Source organism: Melopsittacus undulatus, chromosome 6 (genome assembly GCF_012275295.1).
Source record: "Melopsittacus undulatus isolate bMelUnd1 chromosome 6, bMelUnd1.mat.Z, whole genome shotgun sequence".
NCBI lineage: Eukaryota > Metazoa > Chordata > Aves > Psittaciformes > Psittaculidae > Melopsittacus > Melopsittacus undulatus.
Window position 1 is genome coordinate 24760333 of NC_047532.1, and position 23761 is coordinate 24784093.

The 23761-nt window shown below is 55.8% G+C and overlaps 2 protein-coding genes across 2 annotated transcripts; both read left to right on the forward strand.

The window, feature by feature from the left end:
• Positions 1-1155: 1155 nt before the first annotated feature.
• Positions 1156-19989, forward strand: LOC101867934 (transient receptor potential cation channel subfamily M member 2). Its single transcript, XM_013129547.3, has 33 exons — positions 1156-1247; positions 2523-2789; positions 3130-3215; positions 3690-3858; positions 4323-4503; positions 4898-5064; positions 5480-5660; positions 6474-6535; positions 6697-6897; positions 7255-7357; positions 7597-7718; positions 8794-9144; positions 9605-9742; positions 10561-10690; positions 10991-11136; positions 11290-11402; positions 11526-11739; positions 12248-12366; positions 12747-12879; positions 13015-13186; positions 13654-13837; positions 14110-14291; positions 14432-14564; positions 14682-14769; positions 15327-15414; positions 15576-15727; positions 16218-16294; positions 16385-16486; positions 16815-16901; positions 17087-17192; positions 17737-17838; positions 18254-18370; positions 18620-19989. The coding sequence occupies exons 2-33, from the start codon at positions 2595-2597 to the stop codon at positions 18743-18745; spliced, it is 4527 nt and encodes a 1508-aa protein (XP_012985001.2). The 5' UTR covers positions 1156-1247; positions 2523-2594; the 3' UTR covers positions 18746-19989.
• A 552-nt stretch (positions 19990-20541) lies between these two features.
• On the forward strand, positions 20542-23627 carry LRRC3 (leucine rich repeat containing 3). Its single transcript, XM_034063468.1, has 2 exons — positions 20542-20672; positions 22172-23627. The coding sequence occupies exon 2, from the start codon at positions 22174-22176 to the stop codon at positions 23035-23037; it is 864 nt and encodes a 287-aa protein (XP_033919359.1). The 5' UTR covers positions 20542-20672; positions 22172-22173; the 3' UTR covers positions 23038-23627.
• The last annotated feature ends 134 nt before the right edge of the window (positions 23628-23761 follow it).

The window sequence follows — 23761 nt, forward strand, 5'->3', positions numbered from 1 at the left end:
CTGGTGCCCTCAACATAAAAAGGACATGGAACTGTTAGAGCAAGTCCACAGCAGGGCCACGAGGATGATCAGGGGACTGGAGCACCTCCCATATGAAGACAGGCTGAGAAAGTTGGGGCTGTTCAGCCTGGAGAAAAGAAGACTGCGTGGAGACCTCATAGCAGCCTTCCAGTATCTGAAGGGGGCCTACAAGGATGCTGGGGAGGGACTATTAATTAGGGACTGTAGTGATAGGACAAGGGGTAACGGGTTGAAACTTAAACAGCAGAGGATTAGACTGGATATAAGGAAGAAATTCTTTACTGTTCGGGTGGTGAGGTGCTGGAATGGGTTGCCCAGGGAGGTTGTGGATGCTCCATCCCTGACAGTGTTCAAGACCAGGTTGGATGAAGCCTTGGGTGATATGGTTTAGTGTGAGGTGTCCCTGCCCATGGCAGGGGGGTTGGAACTCGATGATCTTGAGGTCCTTTCCAATCCTAACTATTCTATGATTACTGTCCCAGGGATAAGACTGTTATGCTATGCTTTATTTTATGCTTTATGGAAAACCAGTCCATACTTTTCATGGACTGCTCAAAGCTTCTAGGGCTAGGGTGTCCTTTTGTTTTTGTTTTTTTTTTTTACTTAAGCATGAACAATACCAAAATTCTCCAGTAAAATATCACTACCTCATCACATCACAGTGTATATGTATTATATATATATATCAAAGAATCACACCTTCCCCTGTACCAGGCTGTATGCTTTCCTACTATAGCCTGATCAGAATTGACAGTTAAGAAAGGGATTTCTCATCACATTTGCCAAGCCCGACATACCCAAACCTCCATGAGAGCTGCTGCTCCTTTTCAACAGCACCCGACTGCTGGTTCCCCTTCAACCCTGGAGCACCTCCGAATGTGGTATCTGCCCCAGGGGCTCGGTTGGAGGCATCTGCCCCATGTGGGGCTGGTGGCAGTGGGGTGCTGCGGGAGAAATCACTGCTGCAGGCAGTGGCAGCGTGACTCAGCCGCTCCAGCACACTCGGCCCGCAGCAGCTCAGCAGGGACTGCTGCTGCAGCCTGATTCGCTGGGAAGCTGCCAGCCTCCTGCCATCTCCTCCTCTCTGCAGGCAGCTCTGCCCTGCTCTCCGCTCGTTGCCTGTCTCCAGTGACAAAATGACCCACCGGAGGAGAGGGACACGGGGCTGAATCCCTAGGACAGGAGCGGAGGAGCTGGTGATGCGGCAGGAGGATGCTGTGGGCAAGGTACAGGCAGCCTGGCAGACGGTCACGCAGGGGGGTGGGCACGGCTCGTACGGTCAGGGCTGTCCTGATCTGTTCTGTGACCACCCTGTGCAGCTGAGGTGACCCCTGGATGAGGGCCCCTGTGCTGCCTGCAGTGGGGCAGTCCCTGGTCCCTCAGGATTGCAGCCTCCTCCCATGGTGGGGAGATGGAGGAAGGCAGTGGGTGCTTCCAGAGATGTTCTGCCCTTGGCCCCAAGCCTTAAGAACATGTATTCAGCCTGGAGAAGGGAAGGCTCTGGGGAAGCCCTAGAGCAGCTCCAGTGCTTAAAGGGGCTGACAGGAAATCTGGAGAGGGGCTTTTTACAAGGGCCTGTAGGGACAGGACAAGGGGGAATGGCTTTGAGCTGACAGAGGGGAGAGGTAGATTCGATGAGGAAGAAATTCTTCCCTGTGAGGGTGCTGAGTCCCTGGCACAGGTTTCCCAGAGAAGCTGTGGCTGCCCCATCCCTGGCAGTGTTCAAGGCCAGGTTGGATGGGGCTTGGAGCAACCTGGTCTAGTGGAAGGTGTCTCTGCCCATGGCAGGGGTTGGAACTGGATGAGCTTTAAGGTCCCTTCCAACCCAAACCAGTCTGGGATGCTGTGATTCTGTGATTTTGTCAGCACAGTTGTTCACCCTGGGGATGCCCATGGAGGACCTGGTATGAGAGCCCTCCTGCACGGGCTTATGAGCTGTCTGTGGCCATGTCCCAAACCTCACCAGCCTCCTTGCCCTGGAGGACCAGGAACAAGAACTAAGGGTGTGTTTGACCTTGTTTTGACAGCTTTCTCCAGCAATCAGGTCTGTGGTGGGTTGTGCTGATGCAGAAAGCCAGTCTGCCAAAATCTGTCTCCTAAGGTAACTGAGGCTGTGTACTTGTGTTGGGACCTGGTTGCTGCTGTCCCTGCTGCCAGAAATGTCCCAGCTGCCTGCAGTGGGGATGAAGTGAGGAGAGCCATGGACTGAGGGACAGCCAGGCAGTGGAGCAGCCCAATGATCAGGCAGTGGAGCTGGTGGGCAGAGTGTGATGGGGTTGGTGGGCAGAGTGTGATGGGGTCAGTGGGCAGAGGCTGATGGGCTTCCCTGGGACAGTGTGATACACACTGAGCCCGGTTCACGACCCATGTGGCCCCTGTGTCAGGACCATGGCAAGTGTCCACCAGGTGTCCCATGGATTCCTCTCCTACCAGGAATGGTGGACAGGGTGCCTCAATGCTTTGTGCTCATGGGTAACCTTTTTCTTTCCTGCTGCACTCAGGATGGAGATGTTCAGAACCTCCCAACCTAGGAACAGGAGAGAGGAAGCTGAGTGGTTCAGGACACAGCAGCCATGGCCATGCGTGGCCGGTGCACCAAAGTGCTCCCCTCTGAACTGAACAAGGTGTGCTCTGAGAGAGGAGATGCCCCTGCCACCCATCCCGGGAAGATGAGTGACTTCGAGGTGGTCCCCAACCTCCAGCAGAGCAGTAGCAGTGTCTCAAAAAGCAGGCGGAAAACCCATTTCCCCAGCAGCAGCAATGAAAAGGCAAGTTCAGGAGGTGCTGAAAGAGGGGATGGTTGGCCACACACGATGGAAAAATGTTAATGAGTTATCAAGGGACTCATTAATGGGAGCATTAATAACAGATTGCTTTAGTTCTAGGGGCAGGCAGAAAAACCCCAGACATCTGAGTTAAATGTCCAGCACCCTTCTCTTGTCCTGTGGCCACACCTGGCTTTGTCCTTGCAGATAGTGATGGAGCTTTCTTCTTTCACATCAAAAGAAGCACCCAGATCTGCTCCAAGCACCAGAGTGTGTAGCCCCTGATGTAACTTCTGTCCTTTGCAGAAATCCTGACCTCTTGCTGCTCTTCCTGCTCCCTCAGGAAAACCTCATCTCATGGATTCCTGAGAACATCCGGAAGAAGGTGTGCACCTGCTTTGTTGAAAGCTCCCAGACATCAGATTCTGGGTAAGTCAGACAGTCCAGGAAAGCAGGAGGGGTGTTTGTGACAAAGCTACAGCACCGGAAAATCCCACTTTTCTGTCATGGGAGCTGGTGCCAAGGGGGGTCACAAATTCCTTTTGCACTGGTTCTTCACCCTGCTGTGTGTCAGCACATGGCTGATATCCCATGTCCCGTGAGCAACCTTTATATTTTCACACTCAGCCATTTCCATTCAAACTTAATTCAGAGCAACTTTAATATTTCTCCCCTAAATCCCTACAGGTGGAAATACCATTTTGTTGCTAAGTTTCCCCCCAAACACCTTTGTTTCTGCACAAGCTTTGAGTTGGATGATGGGCCGGGTGGGCGATGCTGCTGCCTCTGGTGTTCTTACTGAGAGCACCAGCACCTCTTGCCTGGGCTGAGGCAGGTGGCCCAGCTGGGCTTTGCCTTCCAGCTTTAGCTGGTTTCCAGCAAAGCTGGCGGTGTGTGTTCCAGGAGGATCGTGTGTGAGTGTGGCTACCTCAGGGAACAGCACCTGGAAGATGCTGCCAAACCTCCCGTCTTCCTAGGAAAGGAATGGGACCCCAGAACGCATATCCGGGAAATGCCAACAGACGCCTTCGGTGATATCCACTTCAGAGGCCTAGGACAGAAGATGGGAAAGGTCATCTGGTTTTCCTGCCTGTGGTGCATGGGGAGACAGTGTCCAGGTCTTGCCATGGCAGATGAGATACCAGTATTCCCCTCCTGGATGGGGGCATGATAGGGAATTGTGGAAATGCTCCAAGGGTAACACTGACCCAAGAAGAAGAAGGGTGTTGGGACAGGATCTCTCCTCTCTCCCAGTCCTGTACCTAATCCATTTCTGAAACCATTAGCCTGACCTTCATGCTGTAAGGAGTGCTATTCCTTGTCCTTAGGTTTGCCTTTGGAATGCACAGTCCCAGGGAAGAGCTTTGGAACAGGGTCATGCACAAAGACTTGGTTCAACAGAAACAGGCTTCTGCTGGAAAATGGCATGGGAAGCCCCTGGTTCTTCCCCGAGACAGGAGACTTGTGGTGGAGGTGCCTTGTTACTCGGACCCTGTTGTTTCTACCCAAAACACTTTTATGTTCCCTTTTTTGCAGTATGTACGCGTCTCCTCAGATACCCCTCCATGGGTCATCTACCACCTCATGACACATCACTGGGGCCTGGATGCACCCAACCTGCTCATCTCAGTCACCGGGGGAGCCAAAAACTTCATTATGAAACCAAGGCTGAAGAACATCTTCCGGCAAGGGCTAGTCAAAGTGGCCCAGACCACTGGTAAGAGATGCAGAGGGTCTCCCTGAGATTGAAGTGAGAGAGACGCCCATCATCTGGCTGTGGCCAGCTCACTGTGTTCAGTGAGTTGAGCTGCTCTGGGGATACTGAGTTTGCCCAGAAAGCCTGCAGGTCCCCATCTAGTCTACCACCACTAGAAATGGGCTCTTCTTACTCAATCACAGCAAACAAGCTCATAGGGATCTGGGCTTCAGATGCAACACTGTGCTAAAGAATGCATCTCCTCTGCTGCCTGGGCTTCATGATGTAATGGGCAGGGAAGACACCTTCTGGGAGATGGAGCATCTCCGAGATGTTCCTGCAGCCGTATAGGGGGATGCCAGGAGACTGCTGTGAGCAGAGCTTCTCCCTTCCCAAGCCTGTCTCTGACCCCCAGGGGCCTGGATCATCACCGGGGGGTCCCATGCTGGTGTGATGAAACAGGTGGGAGAGGCGGTGCGAGACTTCACGCTGAGCTGCGGCCACAAGGACAGTGAGATTGTCACCATCGGCATAGCCACCTGGGGGACCGTGTACAACCGGGAGAGCCTCATCTGCCCCATGGTGAGCCAGGCAGAGCCAGAGCTGCATTTGCTTTGCTTGTGCTTGATCTGCTGGGGAAGCCCTGCCAAGGACTGTGGTGGGAATGGGTGCTTTGAGATGTGCCTGACGCTGGCAGCCCTGGTAAAACCCAGCTGCGCCAGAAGGAGTGATGGTCCCAGGCTGGTATTAACTGAGAAGCCCCTGTACCTTACCAGTGTCTTCTATAGGAGTTGCCCTTCTCCTGGGAGGACCCCTGTGGGTGTGAGGGCAGGTGGAGCAGAGACAGAGAAGAATGGGGCAAGGCTGACATGAGGGCTGCAGGGGTGACAGGGATGGCTGTTTGGCCAAACTGTTCCTGCCCCACAGGCTGGTTGCTCTGGGCATCTGGTGTTCCTCTGCAGGCTTCTTCCAGAGTATCTCCTTCTACATCTTACAGGGTGGCTTTCCAGCTGAGTATGTACTGGATGAGGAGAACCAAGGCAGCCTGTCATGCCTGGACAGCAACCACTCCCACTTCATCCTGGTGGACGATGGGACTCATGGGAGGTATGGGGTGGAAATCCCCCTGAGGACCAGACTGGAGAAGTTCATTTCCGAGCAGACCAAGGTGAAAGGAGGTAACAGTGACCTATAGCCAGGTCTGAGGCAGGGAAGGGCACAGGGCGGGATGGGTCATCCATGTGTAAAATAGAATGGTTTGGGTTGGAAGGGACCTTAAAGCTCATCCAGTTCCACCCCCCTGCTGGGCACAGACACCTTCCACTAGACCAGGTTGCTCCAAGCCCCATCCAGCCTGGCCTTGAACACTGCCAGGGATGGGGCAGCCACAGTTTCTCTGGGCAGGCTGTGCCAGGGCCTCAGCACCCTCACAGGGAAGAACTTTTCCCTTGTGTCTAATCTAAGTCTCCCCTCTCTCAGCCCAAAGCCATTCCCCCTTGTCCTGTCTCTACAGGCCCTTGTAAAAACTCCCTCTCCATATTTCTTGTTGGCCCCTTAAGGCACTGGAAGGCTGGTAATGGGTGCCCATCCTGGCCTCTGTTGAGAGGGAAGGCTGTGGCTTCCCTGAAGGATCCAGGCAAGGAGTTTGAGAGGATCGTAATTATAAATGTGGAACCTGGTTCCTCAGTGATACAAACCAAACAGCCAACTGATTGACTTATCAGGTCGCCAAAATGGTCCCCAAACCTTGTGATGCTGAGCTGATCAGGGAGAGTTGTTTATCCCAATGAGCCAGGCCTCAAAGGGGGCTCCCAGGTGGTATCTTCTTGTCCGTAAATGATCCTCTGTTCTAACACAAGCACACACGTTCCCTTATGTGCCTTTCACATTCACACCTTGCCTTTCACATCCCACTGCTCAGAGGAGACCGCATTCAGGTGCATGGCTGTGTGCCCCACAGGGAAGTGATCCTGGGCTCTGCTTCCCTGCAGGCGTTGCCATCAGGATCCCCATTGTGTGCGTGGTGCTGGAAGGAGGCCCAGGGACACTTGATGTAAGGAGCTACTCCTGCGCAGGGTGCTGCTTTTAGGTGTTGGTGCGAGCATGGTGCCACACCATGGTGCTGCAGGAGTGCTGCAGAGCAGCAGGGTGGCTCTCAGAGGGTCTGCTGGTCTCTGGGCAGGACTAAGGACCAGCCTGCCCGCTCTGTTGCAGACCATCTACAATGCCATCACCAATGGGACCCCCTGTGTGATTGTGGAAGGCTCTGGACGTGTGGCTGATGTCATCGCACAAGTGGCCAGCCTGCCTGTGCCCAACATAACCATTGCCTTGATCCGGAAGAAGCTGAGCATGTTCTTCCGGGACACCTATGAGCAATTCACTGAGGGCAAAGTGGTGGAATGGACCAAGAAGGTGAGCTTCGTGCAGGCAGACAGCTCCTCTCACTGAGCTTGTGGAGATCGAAGGGGACCCCAGGGCTCCCTGCCTGTGAACAGGACACTCCCAGTGTGAAGTTTAGGCTCATCTCTGCCAACCCTCCATCTTCTCCAGCCATGCTCAGCACTGTCCTGGTGGGCACCCAAAGGGCTCAAGCTCTGCTCCTCCACAACTGCTCCTTTTGGGCAGAGGTACTATTTGGGATCAACCCCCACAGGGGGTCTGCAGACAACCCCAGATGAGCAAGGAATTGCCCCACACAGGACAGAGGCTGCGGGAAGAATCATGGAGGAGATGCAGCAGCTGATTTCTTGCCCGTGGCTCTCCTTGTAGATCCAAGACATAGTGCGGAGCCGGCAGCTCCTGACTGTTTTCAGAGAGGGCAAATACGGCCAGCAGGACGTGGATGTGGCCATCCTTCAGGCCCTGTTCAAAGGTGAGGGGTGGGGAGCTGTCTGGGAGGATGGGGTGAGATGAATGTGATGGAGGTCACGAGTCACCTCCTGCAGCTGCTTGACTTATGGGTTCATCAGACAGGTCCCCAAAACTCATGATGCTCAGCTGACTGGGAAGAGATACTTATCCCAGAAGGCCAGGCCTCGAAGGGGGTTTCCAGGTGATGTCTTCTCACCATGTAAACAATCCTCTGTTCTAACACACACTCTCTGCATGCAGCATCCCGAAACCAGGACAATTTTGGTCGTGAGAACTGGGACTACCAGCTGAGGTTAGCTGTGGCCTGGAACAGGGTGGACATTGCTCGCAGTGAGATCTTCACGGATGACCATGAGTGGAAGGTAAGGCAATATCTGTGCTACTGCTCTGTCAGCCTTACAGCTTGTCAGGTCCCACCTGTGGACTGCAGATACTGAGGGTACCTCAGCTGTGCCTGAGGACACCTTGTGAGAGCATTGCTTTCGGACCCTAAACTCCCACTATGTTGCCAGGGGGTCTTAATCTGTTTTGTTTTCAAAAGTGCCCTCAAACATCCAAAGCAGAGGTGAGCATGTCCTGAAAATCATTACTTGTAAAGGTCCTATTTGACCTATTGTTCTTAACAAAGATGACTGATCAAAACCACTGCCTTTCTAAAGACCATCCACCAACCCAGAGCCAAAAATACCTCTTGCTGCTCACACTACATTGTCAAACTCATCTCACCCAAGCTGGTGTTCCCTGCTTAAACCTCACTAGAGTGGGGCAGTGAGCAGCAGAAGCCAGTCTGCCAGCCCACACCGGATCCTGCTGTTGGGAAGTCAAAGCTAAGCAGGGATGTCTGTCCTTTCTGATGGGGCTCTGGGACTTGGAAGGGATTTTCCTGTATCATCAGCAGGTGAGGTTGTCGCAGCCCCCATACCTTTTGTGGGACTGGGAAGGGCTGGTGGGAACTAGGAACTGTGTAAAGCTACACAGATCAAGAGAGACCCACAGCTTTGTCAGGAAGGGAGGACAAGGCAGGCTCTCAGGTTAGCTGATGCAGACCAGGGCTGCCACATACACTGCAGTCCTGAACCACTGTGGCTGGTATGAAAAGCTGAAGCTGAAACCAAGCTGTGTAGGAAGGTCAGCAGGTACCTTCCCACGAGGACAAATGTGTACCCTGTTACCCACAGGGCTTGCTTTCACTTCTGGACACACACAAAAGTTGCCTTGGAAAGAAAACCCCCCAAAGGCTGAACTGGGTGACCATTGGGGCAGGCAGCTGAGAGGAGAGGCCATACTAACCCCACAAACCCCAGTACCTCCCATCTGCATCCTCACACCCAGAAGCTCCTTGTGTGCTCAGGGATAAAATCTTCCCCCTGAGTGAGGAGCATGGTGAAATCCTGCTCTGTGGCCACAGAGACCCTCACCTCTCCTCTGGCCTGCCAGCCCGCAGATCTCCACCCCGTGATGGCGGCTGCCCTGATCTCTAACAAGCCAGAGTTTGTGAAGCTGTTCCTGGAGCAGGGAGTGCGCCTCAAGGAGTTTGTCACCTGGGACACCCTGGTTTATCTCTACGACAACATGGTACCATCCTGCCTGTTCCACAGCAAGCTGCAGAAGGTCCTGCTGGAGGAGAGAGAGCACACGGCCAGCTCCAAAATGCCAAGAATCCAACTGCACCATGTCTCCCAGGTGCTGCGGGAGCTGCTGGGCTGCTCCACACAGCCTCTCTACCCCAAGTCCAAGCACACAGAGCGGCCCCGGCTTTCCATCCCTGTCCCACACATCAATCTGAATGTATGTATGTCCAGGTGATGTGGTGGCAGGGTTGCATTTGGGAGGGGAAAGTGGGCTCAAGAAGCCATCCTGGGGGTTACAGCTGGGTGTCTGCCTTCTTGCCTGCTCAAGAATCTCATTCCAAGTCCCTTAAAGCCCTACCCAAGTCATCTGCCCCCTATTCAAGGTGTGACTCCCACCTTCCTACACTGGCAGCACCGTGTGTCCTTGTGATGCTGGTGAACAGGACGCAGTGAGGTGGGTGCAGTGGGCAGGCTGGGCACATCCCCACATGATCCTGGCCCTAGAAAAGGTGCCATTTCCAGGTGGTCACTCCGCGTGGCCACCCTGCAATGTGCAGCAATGTCCCTTCTGTGCATGGAGGAAGCAGGCACTCAGGGGTCAGGAGTGGCTTTGTGTTGAGGGGCTGCAAGCTCTCTGCCCTTGGTGGGGAGCAGCTCTGACCTCGCATACCTTGCAGGTCCAGGGCTCAAGTCTCCGGTCCCTCTACAAGCGCTCTGCTGGCCGAGCCACCTTCACAATGGATCCAGTCCGTGACCTGCTTATCTGGGCTGTGGTCCAGAACCACAAGGAGCTGGCAGAAATCATCTGGGCCCAGGTAACACAGCCCAGAGATGTTGGTCTGAGTTAGCCTCAGATGGAGCCAAACCTCCCAGGAGATTTCATCTGCTGGGATGTGTGACAGCAGGAGAGCCACCCCATGGCAGTGCCCGAGCCAGACTCACAGCCAAATGTGAGACAGCTGTTGAGCCTGGTGTTCATCCCCAGCCACACCATGAGGCAAGATCCCTCCCTTCCCAGCTAAGGATGCCCCATCCCTGTCAGTGTTCAAGGCCAAGAAGCTGGACAGAGTTTTGATAAACCTGGTCTAGTCAAAAGTGTCCCTGCCCATTGCATGGGGTTGGGCCTGGATGATCTTTAAGGTCCTTTCCAGCCCAAACGATTCTGTGATTCTATGATGCTATGGAAATACATGGTGTAGGCAGAGGTGATGTGCTGGGCCAGAAGTGTCCTCTTCCTCCCAAAACCTGCCAGAGGGTTCAGTACACTGCAGACAGGACACAGGGGCATGGTAGCTGGAGAAGGCTTCCCCCTATAAACAACACCCCAGTTTAAACACAGAAGCAGTGTGACTGGCGGCACAGTGACCATGCCATGCAGTCACACCGTCACATCACCCAAGGCTTTCCACAAGGAGAGCACGGTTAACCCCAGATTCCCCATGGCAGTGGGTTTGCTACTGCCCCTTCACCCAGAGAGGAACACAGCTCACAGCAAGCTGTCCACACTGAGCAGCAGTCTGCTTGGGACATCCTCCTTCCTTCCCTGTGGGAGACATGGAGGGCTTGGCAGGACTACTGGGACCTGCAGACAGGGTGCAGGTCCCCATGCTCTCTCTGGCCTCTTCTGCTCCAGAGCCAGGACTGCATGGCGGCCGCGCTGGCCTGCAGCAAAATCCTGAAGGAGCTCGCCAAGGAGGAGGAAGACACGGACACCACTGAGGACATGATGGCTTTGGCTGAGGAGTTTGAGTGGAAGGCAATTGGTGAGCAGGAGGGGACCAGCAACCCAGAGCTTCTCTCACTCCCTGCAGGGAGGGCTGGCTGGCTTTGTGCAGGAGGTGTCTGGGGTGAGGGGTGTCTGTGGTCAGGGATGCCAAATGGGGAACCCCTCATCCAGGTTGGGGTGGTGGAGCTGCGAGGACTGTGCCTGGGTGGCGGTGGGAGCACAGAGGGTGCCACTGTGAGTGTGATGTCCAGAGCCTGCTGGAAAGGGTGGCTCTGTGGGCACCTTGCTGAGCACCAAGATGGTCCAGCAGCTCAGTGCTGTCTCCCTGCCTGGCCAGGTGTGTTCACAGACTGCTACCGCAAGGATGAAGAGAGAGCCCAGAAGCTTCTCACCCGTGTCTCTGAGGCCTGGGGGAAGACAACATGCCTGCAGCTGGCGTTGGAGGCCAAGAACATGAATTTTGTGTCCCATGGGGGTGTCCAGGTGAGTTCCCAGCAGTGGTGCATGGAGAAGTGCCTAAGTGTCCTCTGCCACTGATCCAGGGCTCCTTGTTGACAGCACTGGGGCTCTGTCCTTCAGCCCCTCTCTGACAGGCAGGCAGGCTCGCTCCTGTAACCAGTTCCTCCCTCCTAACAGGCCTTTCTAACTAAAGTCTGGTGGGGGAAGATGTGTGTGGACAATGGGCTTTGGAGGGTTATTGCATGCATGCTGTTCTTCCCACTTCTCTACACCGGCCTCATCGCCTTCAGGTACAGTTCTCACTGCTGGGGTGTGCATACACCAAGGCATGGATCTCCTCCAGCCTCACCCTGCAGATGGCTGGAGAAACTGCTGTGGCATCTCCCTGGCAGCTGAGCCCCTCTTCCTCACAGGGAGAAGAGGCTGCAGCCAATGGGCTGCCTGACACGGCTCCGAGCCTTCTTCACAGCACCTGTCGTCATCTTCCACATGAACATCCTCTCTTACTTCACCTTCCTCCTGCTCTTTGCCTATGTCCTGATGGTTGACTTCCAGCCGGTGCCATCCTGGTGGGAGTGCCTCCTCTACTTCTGGCTCTTCTCCCTGGTGTGCGAGGAGACCCGCCAGGTACGGGACAGGCAGAAGCAGGGGCTGAGAGGAGGTGAGATGAGAGAGAGAGACACCCTCTGTGTGCTCATCGGAGGTCCTTAGGATGTTCCTAAGCTGCTTCTTATGTCACCATCCGTTCACAGAGGGACTGCCAGATCCCCTCATCTCTGAGGCCAGAGAGCCTTCTTGGCTGTGTCTGGCCTGGCTGGGTACCTGTAGAAACATGCTGTTTTGAGCTGAAAACATTAGGAGCTGGAAGGACCACCTCTTTCCTTGGGCATTTATTTCCAGGCTTTGCTTGATATTCAATTTGCTTCAGCATCTCAATGCCTTTCTTCACCTGACTAAAATGCCCCATATCTTTGTCTATCCCCATGCTCCTTCTATATCCCTGTAGAAAAGGTTAACTTTGGGTAAGCAAGAAGGTCCGGTGATGGCCAGCAGGTCTGTGCGGTCCCTCACCACCACAAAGCACATGAGTATCTAACAGGGCTTTCACTGAAATACCAATTCCTCTTCCCAACAGCTGTTGTATGATCCAGACGGGTTTGGGGTTGTGAAAATGGCTTCCCTGTACTTCAAGGACTTCTGGAATAGGTTGGATATCTGCGCCATCCTGGTCTTTATCACAGGGCTGACTTGCAGGTGAGTTGCAGAGTCACTTGTGGCTCAAACCAGAGCTGCAGGCTACAAAACCAGTGTGAGATTTGTGCACATTTTTTAATTGCAGTATCTTCAAAGGCCAATGAAGATGGCTGCCCAGGGAAGTGAACAGGCTGCCCAGGGAAGTGGTGGCGTCACTGTCCCTGGAAGTGTTCAAACAATGTGTAGATGAGGCCCTCAGTGATATGCTTTAGTGGTGGTCTTGGCAGTGCTGGGGTAATGGTTGGACTTGATGACCTTAAAGATCTTTTCCAACTTGGTTGGGAAGCTCAGTGGTATTGTGGAAATGTAATGCTGTGAGATCATAGAAACCCCAACACTGGTGGCACTGAGATGTTCCCTTTCCTCTCTTCTGTGCCCAGGCTGATCCCAACAACTTTATATCCCGGGCGCATCATCCTGTCACTGGCTTTTATAATTTTCTGCCTGCGTCTGATGCACATTTTCACTGTCAGCAAAACACTGGGCCCCAAGATCATCATTGTGAAGCGCATGGTGAGAGCTGTCCTTCATCCTGCCAGGGATGATCAGCTACAGCAGCTGGATGCCTGCCACCAGTGTCACCCTCATCTGATCCTGGAGTGGCGCTTGCTCCAGGACACAGTTTTGCTTCCCCTTTGTTTTTTGCAGATGAAGGATGTCTTCTTCTTCCTCTTCCTGCTGGCAGTGTGGGTCGTGTCCTTTGGGGTTGCCAAGCAGGCCATCCTGATTCACAATGAGGAGCGTGTGGAGTGGCTTTTCCGTGGTGTGGTCTACCACTCCTACCTGACCATCTTCGGGCAGATTCCCTCCTACATCGATGGTAAGGGACACTGGCCTGTGACTGCATGTAGCATGATCAGGGTGGCTGTGACAAGGCTGAGGAGTACCAGACTCATGCCGCAGTGTGCCTAGCTACTGCCTTGTTGGCCCATGGAAGTCATTCATAGGGCTCCTCTCCAGGAACAACATCAGGCCAGGAGGGAGCGATGACAGGGCATGGGGATGGAGCCCTGCTCCACCACCCTGGGACTGTTGCCACCAATGCAAACCCAGGAACTGCACCCGCACAAGCAGTCAAGAGGCACAGGGCCATGGGTCTATCCAGCTCAGTGCCACAGCTGTGAAGCTGGTAGCAGTGAGTGGAGGACCTGGCATGATGCAGATCTGACGTCAGATCTGTGTCTGGTGCTAATTTCCCTTGATGCTGGCCTCTTCCACAGAGCACAGTGTGCTCCATGAGACACCACAAGGGTTGACTGCCATGAGTCATGCTGTGCTCCTTTGCAGGTGTCAACTTCAACATCGACCAGTGCAGCCCCAACGGGACTGACCCCTACAAGCCCAAGTGTCCAGAGACAAATGAGGACAACAAGAAACCCATCTTCCCAGACTGGCTGACAGTCATCTTATTGTGCCTGTACTTGCTCTTCACCAACATCCTCCTTCTCAACCTCCTCATTGCCATGTTCAAGTGAGTGTGATCTGGCCCCATGGGTCTGACAGTGAAGCCTTGTTTGCAGGCATGGCCATGGCCAGGGCACTGCACACTGAGAAAGCACAATGAGGGTCCTGGGGCAGATGCTGATCAGAGCATAGGAGTGCTTTGAGGGGGGCTATAGATATGGTGGAAGCAGCAGGTTCAGGCCAGGGCTGATCAGGGAGCCCGGTAGGGCTGGGGCACTATATGGACACTATGTGCCCTCTCGTCCCCATGGCACAGCTGACACAGGGGCTCTGCCCCAGCTACACCTTCCAGCAGGTCCAGCAGCACACGGACCAGATCTGGAAGTTCCAGCGGCACGACCTGATTGAGGAGTACCACGGCCGCCCACCTGCACCTCCACCCTTCATCCTCCTCAACCACCTGCAGATCCTGGTCCAGCAAGGCTTGCTCCGCCGGCCGGCCACATGCCACAGGCAGCTCAGTGAGGACCAACATCTCCCCTCCTGCCCTTCGCCCCCTCCCTGGTGCATGGCACTGTGCACCAAAGCACAGGGCTTGGTGTCTGGGCTGTGTTACTGGGTTTGGGGTGCCCAAAAGTCTGACAACACCTGCTCCGGGCAGAAGAGAAGCTGGAGAAGAATGAAGAAACTGCTCTCCTCTCCTGGGAGATGTACCTGAAGGAGAATTATCTGCAGAGCCAGCAGTGCCAGGAGAAGCAGAACACAGAGCAAAAGATCCGAGATATTGCACAGAGGTACCAGCATTCCTGAAACAGGGACATACTTCAGTCATCCAGCATCCCAGGCAGGGGGAGGTGGGATCAGAGCAGGAGTGGCTGCTGAGGGGGTTCCTCTCTGCACTGTCCCTCCAGGGTTGACATACTGGCAGAGCTGCTGGGCTTGGAGCGGGTGAAGAGGACAGGACTGGTGGAGCAGAGACTGACCTCTCTGGAAGACCAGGTGAGGCAAAAGCTGAGCAATTACGTAAGGAAGGTGGGGTTTACTAGGGGCTGAGTCAATGGACCCAGAGCACAAGAGAGAGCTGCTTTGAATCAATGCCCCTTCAGATAGGAACAGGTTTCCCAGAGAAGCTGTGGCCGCCCCATCCCTGGCAGTGTTCAAGGCCAGGTTGGACAGGGCTTGAGGCAACCTGGTCTAGTGGAAAGTGTCCCTGCCCATGGCAGGGGTTGGAACTGGGTGAGCTTTAAGGTCCCTTCCAGCTCAAACTATTCTGTAATTCTGTAAAGACAATAACATCTGAGAGAAAAAGGGTTATGGGAAATGTGTTTGATTCCAGAATGAACTGGATGCAGGTGCAAATTGGTGGGATAAGCCTCTGCTCCCACAGTCACCCAAGCAGTTAGATCTGACCCAGCTCTTCTCCTTATCCCAGGAGGACCCTCCAGACCTCTGGACATGCGGCACTCTCTGTCCCCTCCCTGTGGAGCTGTTCCACCCGAGCAGGGAGCCTGGTGTGCAGTGAGGGTCTGGGGGTGACCGTCTCCTCTCACACACAGGTGCATCAGAGCGCACAGGCCCTCAGGTGGATAATGCGGGCGCTGCAGGACCATGGATTCAGCGCAGGCGAGGATGTGCCATCTGCGGGTAAGCGGAGCCCGTTTCCATCCCAGCAGCACCGGTGGAGCCCAGGAATCAGCAGCATCCCCATGGGGAGCCCAGCCAGCCCCTTCAGCAGAGCCACAGTTCACAGCATCAGGCTCAGCACCCTGCTTTGCAGGCCCTCACTGTCTGTGTCTGCTTCACAGGCTCAGGCAAAGCCTTGGAGACGAAGGAGTTTGACCTGGAGAGGAAACCCGAGGACATCCAGTCCCCGTACCATGTGCTTGCCCGAAACCTCCTGTACCCAGGGTCCCACACCCGCCGCTTCCCTGTGCCAGATGAGAAGGTGCCCTGGGAGGTAGGAGCTGTGGTCCTGGGCAGCAGGGATGGTAGGGGGCACCATGGGGCAGATCCTTATGGCGGTGGGAACAACAGACCCTGTGTCATACCTGGGAGCTCCTGGTGTTCCCAGCCCCGGGACAAGGGGCTTCCTGGAGCAGCTGTTGAGACGCTGCCAGGGACAAGGAGAGGTGAAGAGGCATTGTTCCTTCTGTGATCTGCAGTGCTAGGGATACTTGGTGATGCTTGGTTAGGAAGCAGAGGGTACAGCTGCCTACAGCTGCATTTCCTGAGTCAGGGCTGGCTCAGGGTCAGGGATAGGATCTGTCACTGGCTTCCACAGGGGCATGAGTGAGAGGCACCAACCCCCCAGCCAAGACCCTGAGCTCAGTCCCCAAGCAGGGCCTGGAGCCCTACATGCCTCGGGAGGTGATGCCACAAGCGGGGCAGAGGATAGGACTGGGGCAGACAGCATCTCCAGGGGCCCTGCTATGCCATGTGCTCTGCAGGTGGACTTTGCACTGTATGACCCTCCCACTTACTCTGCTGAGCACAAGGACATGGCTGTGCAGGACCCATTCAGCCTGTGAGTGTCCCCCTGTGGCTCCCTACTCCCTGCCCCTTCCCCTGGGTGGCACAGCCAGCCCTCCCTGCCGGGCTGCCTCCTGCCCCCCAGCTCCTTGGAGTCTCTCCTGAAGATCAACTACAACACCATGGATGGGCTGATAGACCGGCAGAGCTTCCATGGCCTCTACACTGTGCAGGATGGGCTGCCCTTGTGAGTGCATCCACCATGGGGGCAGGTGGGCTTAGTGGGAGATGGGGTGCCTGGTTGTAGGCAAAGCACCAGGGAGACAGAGAATTCAGTATGGCCTAGATACACTCATCCCCTTCCCACTTCCCTATAGCTAATGGTGGGGCAGGGATAACGGCATGTGTCATCCTCATGACTGTTCCCCTCTTGCCCCTCAAAAACCTCCAGTGTCCAGAAGAGATGCAGTCCACTGGTGGGAAATCTGGGGAGCAGCAAAGGGCTTTTATCAGCATGATGGGGTGCACAGGCTGTCCCTGGCACCGTCACAGCATACTCGCTCTCTTCTTGCCAGGAACCCCATGGGCAGGACTGGCCTGCGAGGGCGAGGGAGGCTGCACTGCTTTGGTCCCAACCATGCCCTGCACCCCGTTGTGACCCGGTGAGTGTGTGAGGACAGAGAGTTGTCCTGCTCCAGGACAGAGCTGGGGAGGTATCATGGAAAAGTGGGCACAAAGCCATCTGAGAGAGACCAGGACCTGGCAAAACCCAACCCTGCCCGTACAACCACTGCTGGGCAGGGAGGAGCTGAGTCCAGCTGCAGCGTAACAGGGGCCTCTCTCACAGGTGGAGGAGGAATTTGGATGGGTCCATTATAAGGAAGAGCCTGAAGAAGATGCTGGAAGTCCTTGTAGCACAGTACCCGCTGTCGGATGTCTGGGCTCTGCCTGGGGTAAGAGCTGGTAGAAACCAGCTGGTGTGGAAGGGTCTGGGGAGATGGGGCCAGCTGAGAGCTGGATGTCCTGCAGAAAAGGGAAGAACACAGGCAGGAGACACAGCCTTGTCCAAGGGGGTACCTCTGCCCTTCCTGCACAGCATCTGCATGCAGGGCTGTGCTGCCAGTGGTGCTGGGTGAGTGCTGGTCCTGTTACAGACCCCCACCCTGACCCACTGCCTCCTGCTTCTCCCCCATGGTTTCAGTTCTCACATGTCATTCATGTGGGCATGTGAAGCCATTGGCATAGAGTCCTTCAACAGAAAATTCCAGGGGCTGAATCAGGCAAACTCAGATATCTGCCTGGGCACAGCTGAGGACTTCTGGTGGGAGAGGGAGGGGAAAAGGGAAGGAAAGAGGATTCACTGCTGCTTGCTCCCCCCACCAGAGCTTGTGGCAACCTCTGCAGTGGCGGCAACTGCCTGATGGCCAAGCTGGTGCCAGTGAGGAGGCTGGGCTAGGCTAGTGGCAGGTCCCACACCTGGCATCTGCTTTGGCACAGGGGTCACTGGAGCCGGGTGAGACGTTGCCACTAAAGCTGAAGTGGATCCTGCGCAGGGAGTTCTGGCCCCAGTTCCAGAACTTGCTGAAACAAGGCACTGAGGTGGGAGCATGTGTGTGTCCCAGGGGTACAGGGACATGTGGGCAGCACAACAGTAAAGGGACATGTGGACATCATGGTGGTACAGGGTCACATGGGTGTCCCCAGGATACAGGTGCAGGGTGCATCACCTTTGGCCAGTGCTCCCGCTGGGAAGGGATGGCTTGGGGAGGTGGAAACACACTGTAATAGTCTCACACCATGCAGGGAGGCAGCTCAGGGATCCCGCAGATGGGCTGCACACACCAGTGTCTGTGCCTGCTGCAACTGCTCTCCACAGCTCCGGCTGCACTGGTAACAGGGTGCCGATCTCTAGAAGAGCAAACCGTCTGTGGCATGATGCCCCATCGCTGTCTGTTGGTTCACTTAGATAGGTACTAAGGCCTCTGCTCATGTTGCACTCTTTCACTGTGCACAGGTACACAAGGGGTATCTTGATGACCCCCGCAACACAGATAATGCCTGGGTTGAGACAGTCGCTGTCAGCGTGCACTTCAACAGCCAGAACGATGTGGAGATGAAGCGGCTGAACTCGGTATGGGTCTCTCTGCAACTCCCTGACTCAGCTCTCTGGGGAGCCACATCCCCAGACCCACATCTCACCTTCCACAGGACTGGGGTTCTCCAGCTGCATGCAGCGGAGGAAGCACATGGGGATGAATATGGGGTGACACTGCAACAGGGATCCCAGAAAGAAAGGGCTGGGCACTGGAGGTGCTGTTGAGCATGTCTGACATGGCTCCTTACTGGCAGCGCATACATGATGCCTCTGGTCCCCTTCTAGTTCCTTCAGGGCTGTGATCCGGAGCTGTGCATCCGCTGGCAGGTACTGGACAAGAGGATCCCCCTCCATGCAAACCACAAGAAGCTCCTGCACAAGGTCTCAACTCTCCTTGACGCCTACTATTGAGTACTCAGACACAGGCCAGGGCTCCTGCTGCCCCAGACCAGGTTTTGGTTGGGACCTGCAGCTCTACCCCAGCTCCAGCAAGACTGGAGACCAGGTACTTCAGTTGCCTCCATGAATGTACACTGCAGGCCTCTGGGACAAAAACTGTCTCCTTCCCACCAGCTGGGGACAGGGGCTGTCTGGCCAGTGCCTACACAGCGTCCCGGTCACCTGCGCCACCAGGATCAGCTCCAGCCTGTGTCTTGATGCTTCCACATCAACCACAGCACTAGCCCAGGGCTTGGGCTAAGCAGAGCCACAGGGCTGCTCCTGCAAGGTGTTCCTTCTCTCAATTCCCAGCTGTGCTTTGCTTCAGTGTGGGCACTGGGAACTTGTCAATCCCAACCACACCTCTATACAGGACATCTGTAGGGCACCTCTGCTCCCCTGCTCCTGCTCTGCATCCTGGAAGCCCCATCACCACAGCTCCTGGAGGATTGCACTGGAGAAGGATTGGGATCTGTCACACCTAAATGTCCTAACTGTCATGCAAGTCACTCCTGTGGCAGCTGTCACCATATCTCTGGTTGCTCAGACACACAACATGGCCATGATCTGTGACCCAGCACTTGTGAGGGTGTGAGCTGCTCTTGGCTTATGTACCCATGGTTTCGTAGCTTCACACAGGTCAGGTCCCCGTGTCCCACACTGTTATGTGATCCTGCATGTGTATGCTGAGCACCATGTTGCAGCTGAACTTCCTGCTGTCTGAAACAAGGCACCGGCTAAATGTCACCTGCTTGCCCCATCCGCTTGTGCACATGGATGGAAAGGGACAGCTCGCTGGGACCTAGGTGATCCATACTCTGTGGTCCCTTGGGCAGGTAAAAACAGGAGAGAGAACATCATATTGTCCATCCCAGACATCTCTGTTCTCATGGGGTCTTTCACTCACTTATTTTGTCCATGGGAGGACAAGGCACAGTGGAGACATCTCTTGACAGTCCAGAACAGCCCCATGGTGCCATATTATACCTGGGACTGCTTGGGGTGAGACTGCAGTTCCTCCACCCTCTCCCCGTGGATCAGACTCTGGCCAGCCAGGGCTATTCTTCCCACACTGGTGGCCACCACAGCACAACTGCAGTTTCACCAGTGATGCACTGGGGCTTGGTGAGGGAGGGGTGGCTGTCAGACTGGCAATTTATTCAACCCAGTTCAGTAAACCATGTATTAAACAACTAAAGGCTGGTGATTTGTTATGGTGCTTGACCAGGGAGCATTCCTGGAGGCTGCATTTGGAGCACACTTCCAAAATGAGCCCAGTTTGAGTGTTCTTGTTGCACAGACTCACTTTGCTTGCAGAATCACATCCCCAGTACTCGCTGCAGAGATGACAGGACACATTTTGAGTCAATTTGAGGAGCTGCTGGAAAGCAAGCGGTGTGCCAAAGAGTGGCACTGTATCTTCTCCCACTGCTCTTGGCCTGCTCGTTGCCTGCTCACGGTGGCCCACCACCATGCTCTGCCGAGGGCCAGGGGAATGGCTGGGGAGGGAAGAGGCAATCGCGCCTTACAGCAGCTGATGAAGCTCGCAGCCCTGCAACCCTGGACAGGAGCAGCAGCCACAGCCTCAGCGCTGCTGAAACCTAACGAGCGCACCCGGTCACGACACCACAGGGCTCCGTGCGGCCGTGCTGCCGGTGTCCCCCCCGCCCCTCCGCCACCTCCCGCTCCTCCCGCTTCCCCGCACCGCCCCGGTCCTCCCCCCGCGCCGCCCCTGCGCCGCCCGGTGCCACCGCGCCGGTCCCCTCCCGGCCCGCGGCGGCAGCAGCCGCAGCAACAAGTGGGGCCGGTGCTTGGCCCGCTGCCGGCGCCGGGGCCGCGGCCGAGCCGCCGTGCACCTCAGCCGCAGCCTGAGCGGAGCGGAGCTGCGCCGGCAGAGCCGGTAAGGGACCCCGGGACAGCCGGGGCGGAGCGGAGGGGCGGCGGGGTCGGTTCTGCTGTGCGGAGCGCTGCGGGGCACCGGCTCCACGAGCCCCTCGCTCGGGAAGGTCCTGCCGCGGACCCCGAGCAGGGCATGAGCGCGGGTCGGGGCTGGGCATCGCCCTGCACAGGCTGGGGTCGGGCTGCACGGCTGCGGTCCCTCGGAGCCCTTCCAGGGACGGGAGCAGGCTCTGGTGGGCGGTGGGAGCCAGCGTGGCAAAGTGCATCCCTGCTTCCCTCTCCAAGAGGTGGGGCTCGCAGACCCTGGTATCGTCTGTAGGGCCAGAGAGGTTCCCAGGCAGTGTGACTTAATCTCCCCTGGAAGAGTCCACTGCACAGTCCCACACCCCTGGGCAGGTACACAGGCAGGTTCACTGGCAGCATCCCTCAGGTATGAGCATCCCCTGAGTGGTACCCTGAGGGTGCTCATACCTGAGGGATACTGGTGCTTGAAGCATGCTCTTAGCAGGAGAATGCCTAATCAGGAGGATGCTGCTACCAGGGGGGTGCCTGTATAAGAAGGATGCTGGTACTAGGGGGATAGCGGTATAATAACTTGGTGCCCAGCTAGTTTCCTGATGAAATCACCATGGACAACTTCATTCCAGGGTGAAAGGCTCCCTGAGCTGGCCAGGGACCCCCCACCCTCCCCCCACACTTTCCCCTATGTGGGGCTCTCTTCCCCCCAGCCTGGCAAAGGCAGTAGGAGAGGTGCAAGTAGCAGGTAAGGGCAGAGGAAAGAGAGCTCATGTACTTCACCTCCCTGTTTCATTCCCAGCAGGCCTACAGTGGCCATGGGGCTCCCAGATCACCCCCTTTATTGTGATAGTGGCTCCTCTCGTAAGCTCCAGCTTCCTAAATAAGGCTGTTAAACCATACTCTTTGTGTACTTTAAAAACCAAAACCACCTCCAACCCCCTGCTTCAGCAAAACCCTTGGAAATGTGACTTGAACCAGCTCATGGACCAGATGGGGAAAGCAGAAGAACTCCACATCTTGTTATTTAAACCCTGGTGGTGATTAAGCCAGTCTGATAACACAGGGAATCTGACTCATCTCTTTTTTTTAACATTCGGGGTTGGAGAGGTAGGAATTTACTGCTGCTGTTCTCCAGCAGCAAAATCACTGCATCCCACGTGGAAACTGGCAGCAGGCTGGGGTACAGGTACCTAGGCCATGCCCACCTCGACACCCACATCCTGCAGCACCCACTGCCTGCCTGGGTGGCCTCTGCTGAAACGGGGCAAGAGGGGAGGGGGTTTTAATCTGTGCAGCTCTATGTCTTAAGCCAAATTAAGCTGTCCTGGAAAAGATGGTAGAGGGTACCATTCCACGCTTGTTTTCTGGGCTCCTGCGCCCAGCCTCTCACCGCTTTGCCAGGGCGCATTACACATGAAACGTAAGTGGCATTCCAGGAAATAATGCCGTGTCATATCCCCTCCACCCTCTGCTTCCCTCCAGCAATGGGAGAGGCTCTGCAGGAGAGCAGAGGAGCCGCCTTGCTGCCCAGGAGCTGCTGCAGCCGCCGGGGAATCGCCAGCAGCCATGCCGAGCTGGCCGGATACAAGATGACCCTCACAACTACACCAGTAGCCAGCGTGGCCCAGGCTTTCTTTTACCTGCTGCTGTGTGTCCCTTGGGGCAGCTCCTGCCCCCCAAGCTGTCAATGCACAGAGCGGGCAGGAGCGAAGGCCGTCCTCTGCAGCTCCCGGCACTTGGAGGAGATCCCGAAGGACATCCCCAAAGACGCAGTGTTCCTCAAGCTGGATGCCAACAGCATCACCAGGATCCCCAGCAATGCCTTCAGGCACCTCTCCCACCTGGAGGAACTTGATCTCTCTAGGAATGCCATTGAGAAGATCGACAGGGCAGCTTTCAAAGGAGTGGCTGCTGGGCTGCGTACCCTCGACCTCTCCAGCAACCGCATCCGCAGCATCCCCAAGGAGGCCTTGCTGGCGCTCAATGCCAAGCTCCGGCTGGCCAACAACCCCTGGCACTGCGAGTGTGCCTTGCAGGAGGTGCTGTGGGAAGCACGGCTGGACCCCGACTCCGTCCAGGACATCACCTGCCACACGGCCCCACGAGAGGAGTATGTGGGCAAGCCGCTGCTCCAGGTCCTGGATGCCGGAGTCAACTTCTGCAGCGTGCGCCAGAGGACCACGGATGTGGCCATGTTCATCACCATGTTTGGCTGGTTCGCCATGGTCATTGTCTATGTGATCTGCTACGTCCGGCACAACCGAGAGGACACCTGCAAGCACGTGGACTACCTGAAGTCACTGCCAAGCACCCAGGGCCATGCCGAGACCACCAGCACTGCTCTGTAGCGCAGGATTGGGCCATCCCTTTCCCAGCTTCTTTGCAGAGAGCCAGTGGCAACCTGATGGCCTTCAAATTTTCTTGATGGGATTTTGCAGTGTTTGCTCCAGTCCTGCAAATGAGTGCCACTGCCTTCACCCCTGCCAGTGATGGTGGACTGAGTGTGAGCAAATGGCACGGGGAGGGGTGTTGGGGACACCCCATGCAGACCTGCCGATGGAGCCCAGGCTCCTGGGGAAGACTCTCCTACACATAGACCCCTTCTCCCCTGCCAGGGCTGGGCTCACAGGGAAAGCAGTCCCAGCCACCTACTTTTGGTCCATGGGGTTTGGAGAGAACAAGACCCTGGGAGAGACAGATGAAGGTAGGGGCTCTTGTGGACCTTCAGGAAGACCCTGGAGCCTGGGATGCAGAGGGAGGTTAGCTTTGTGTGGCGAGATCACCCTGTCCTGGCTCCAGTGAGGGACCAGCCTTGCAGAGAGCATGACGTCAGGCCTAGCCACCACACAGCATCTCAGCAGCCTCTGCCTGCCAGCAGCAACCTGTGGGTGATGTCCCAAACCTTTGATTTCTCAATAAAACCCTACATGTAGGAAAAGCCTCGGGGTTTGCACTGCACTGGGAGCTGGGCATCCAGGAAGGGCGGTGGTGCTTGAGGGGTTTGCACTCATCCTAATTCAATCTGTCCCAAATCAGGCCAGCCTAAATCCAATGTACCAGTGTGCCTGCCAT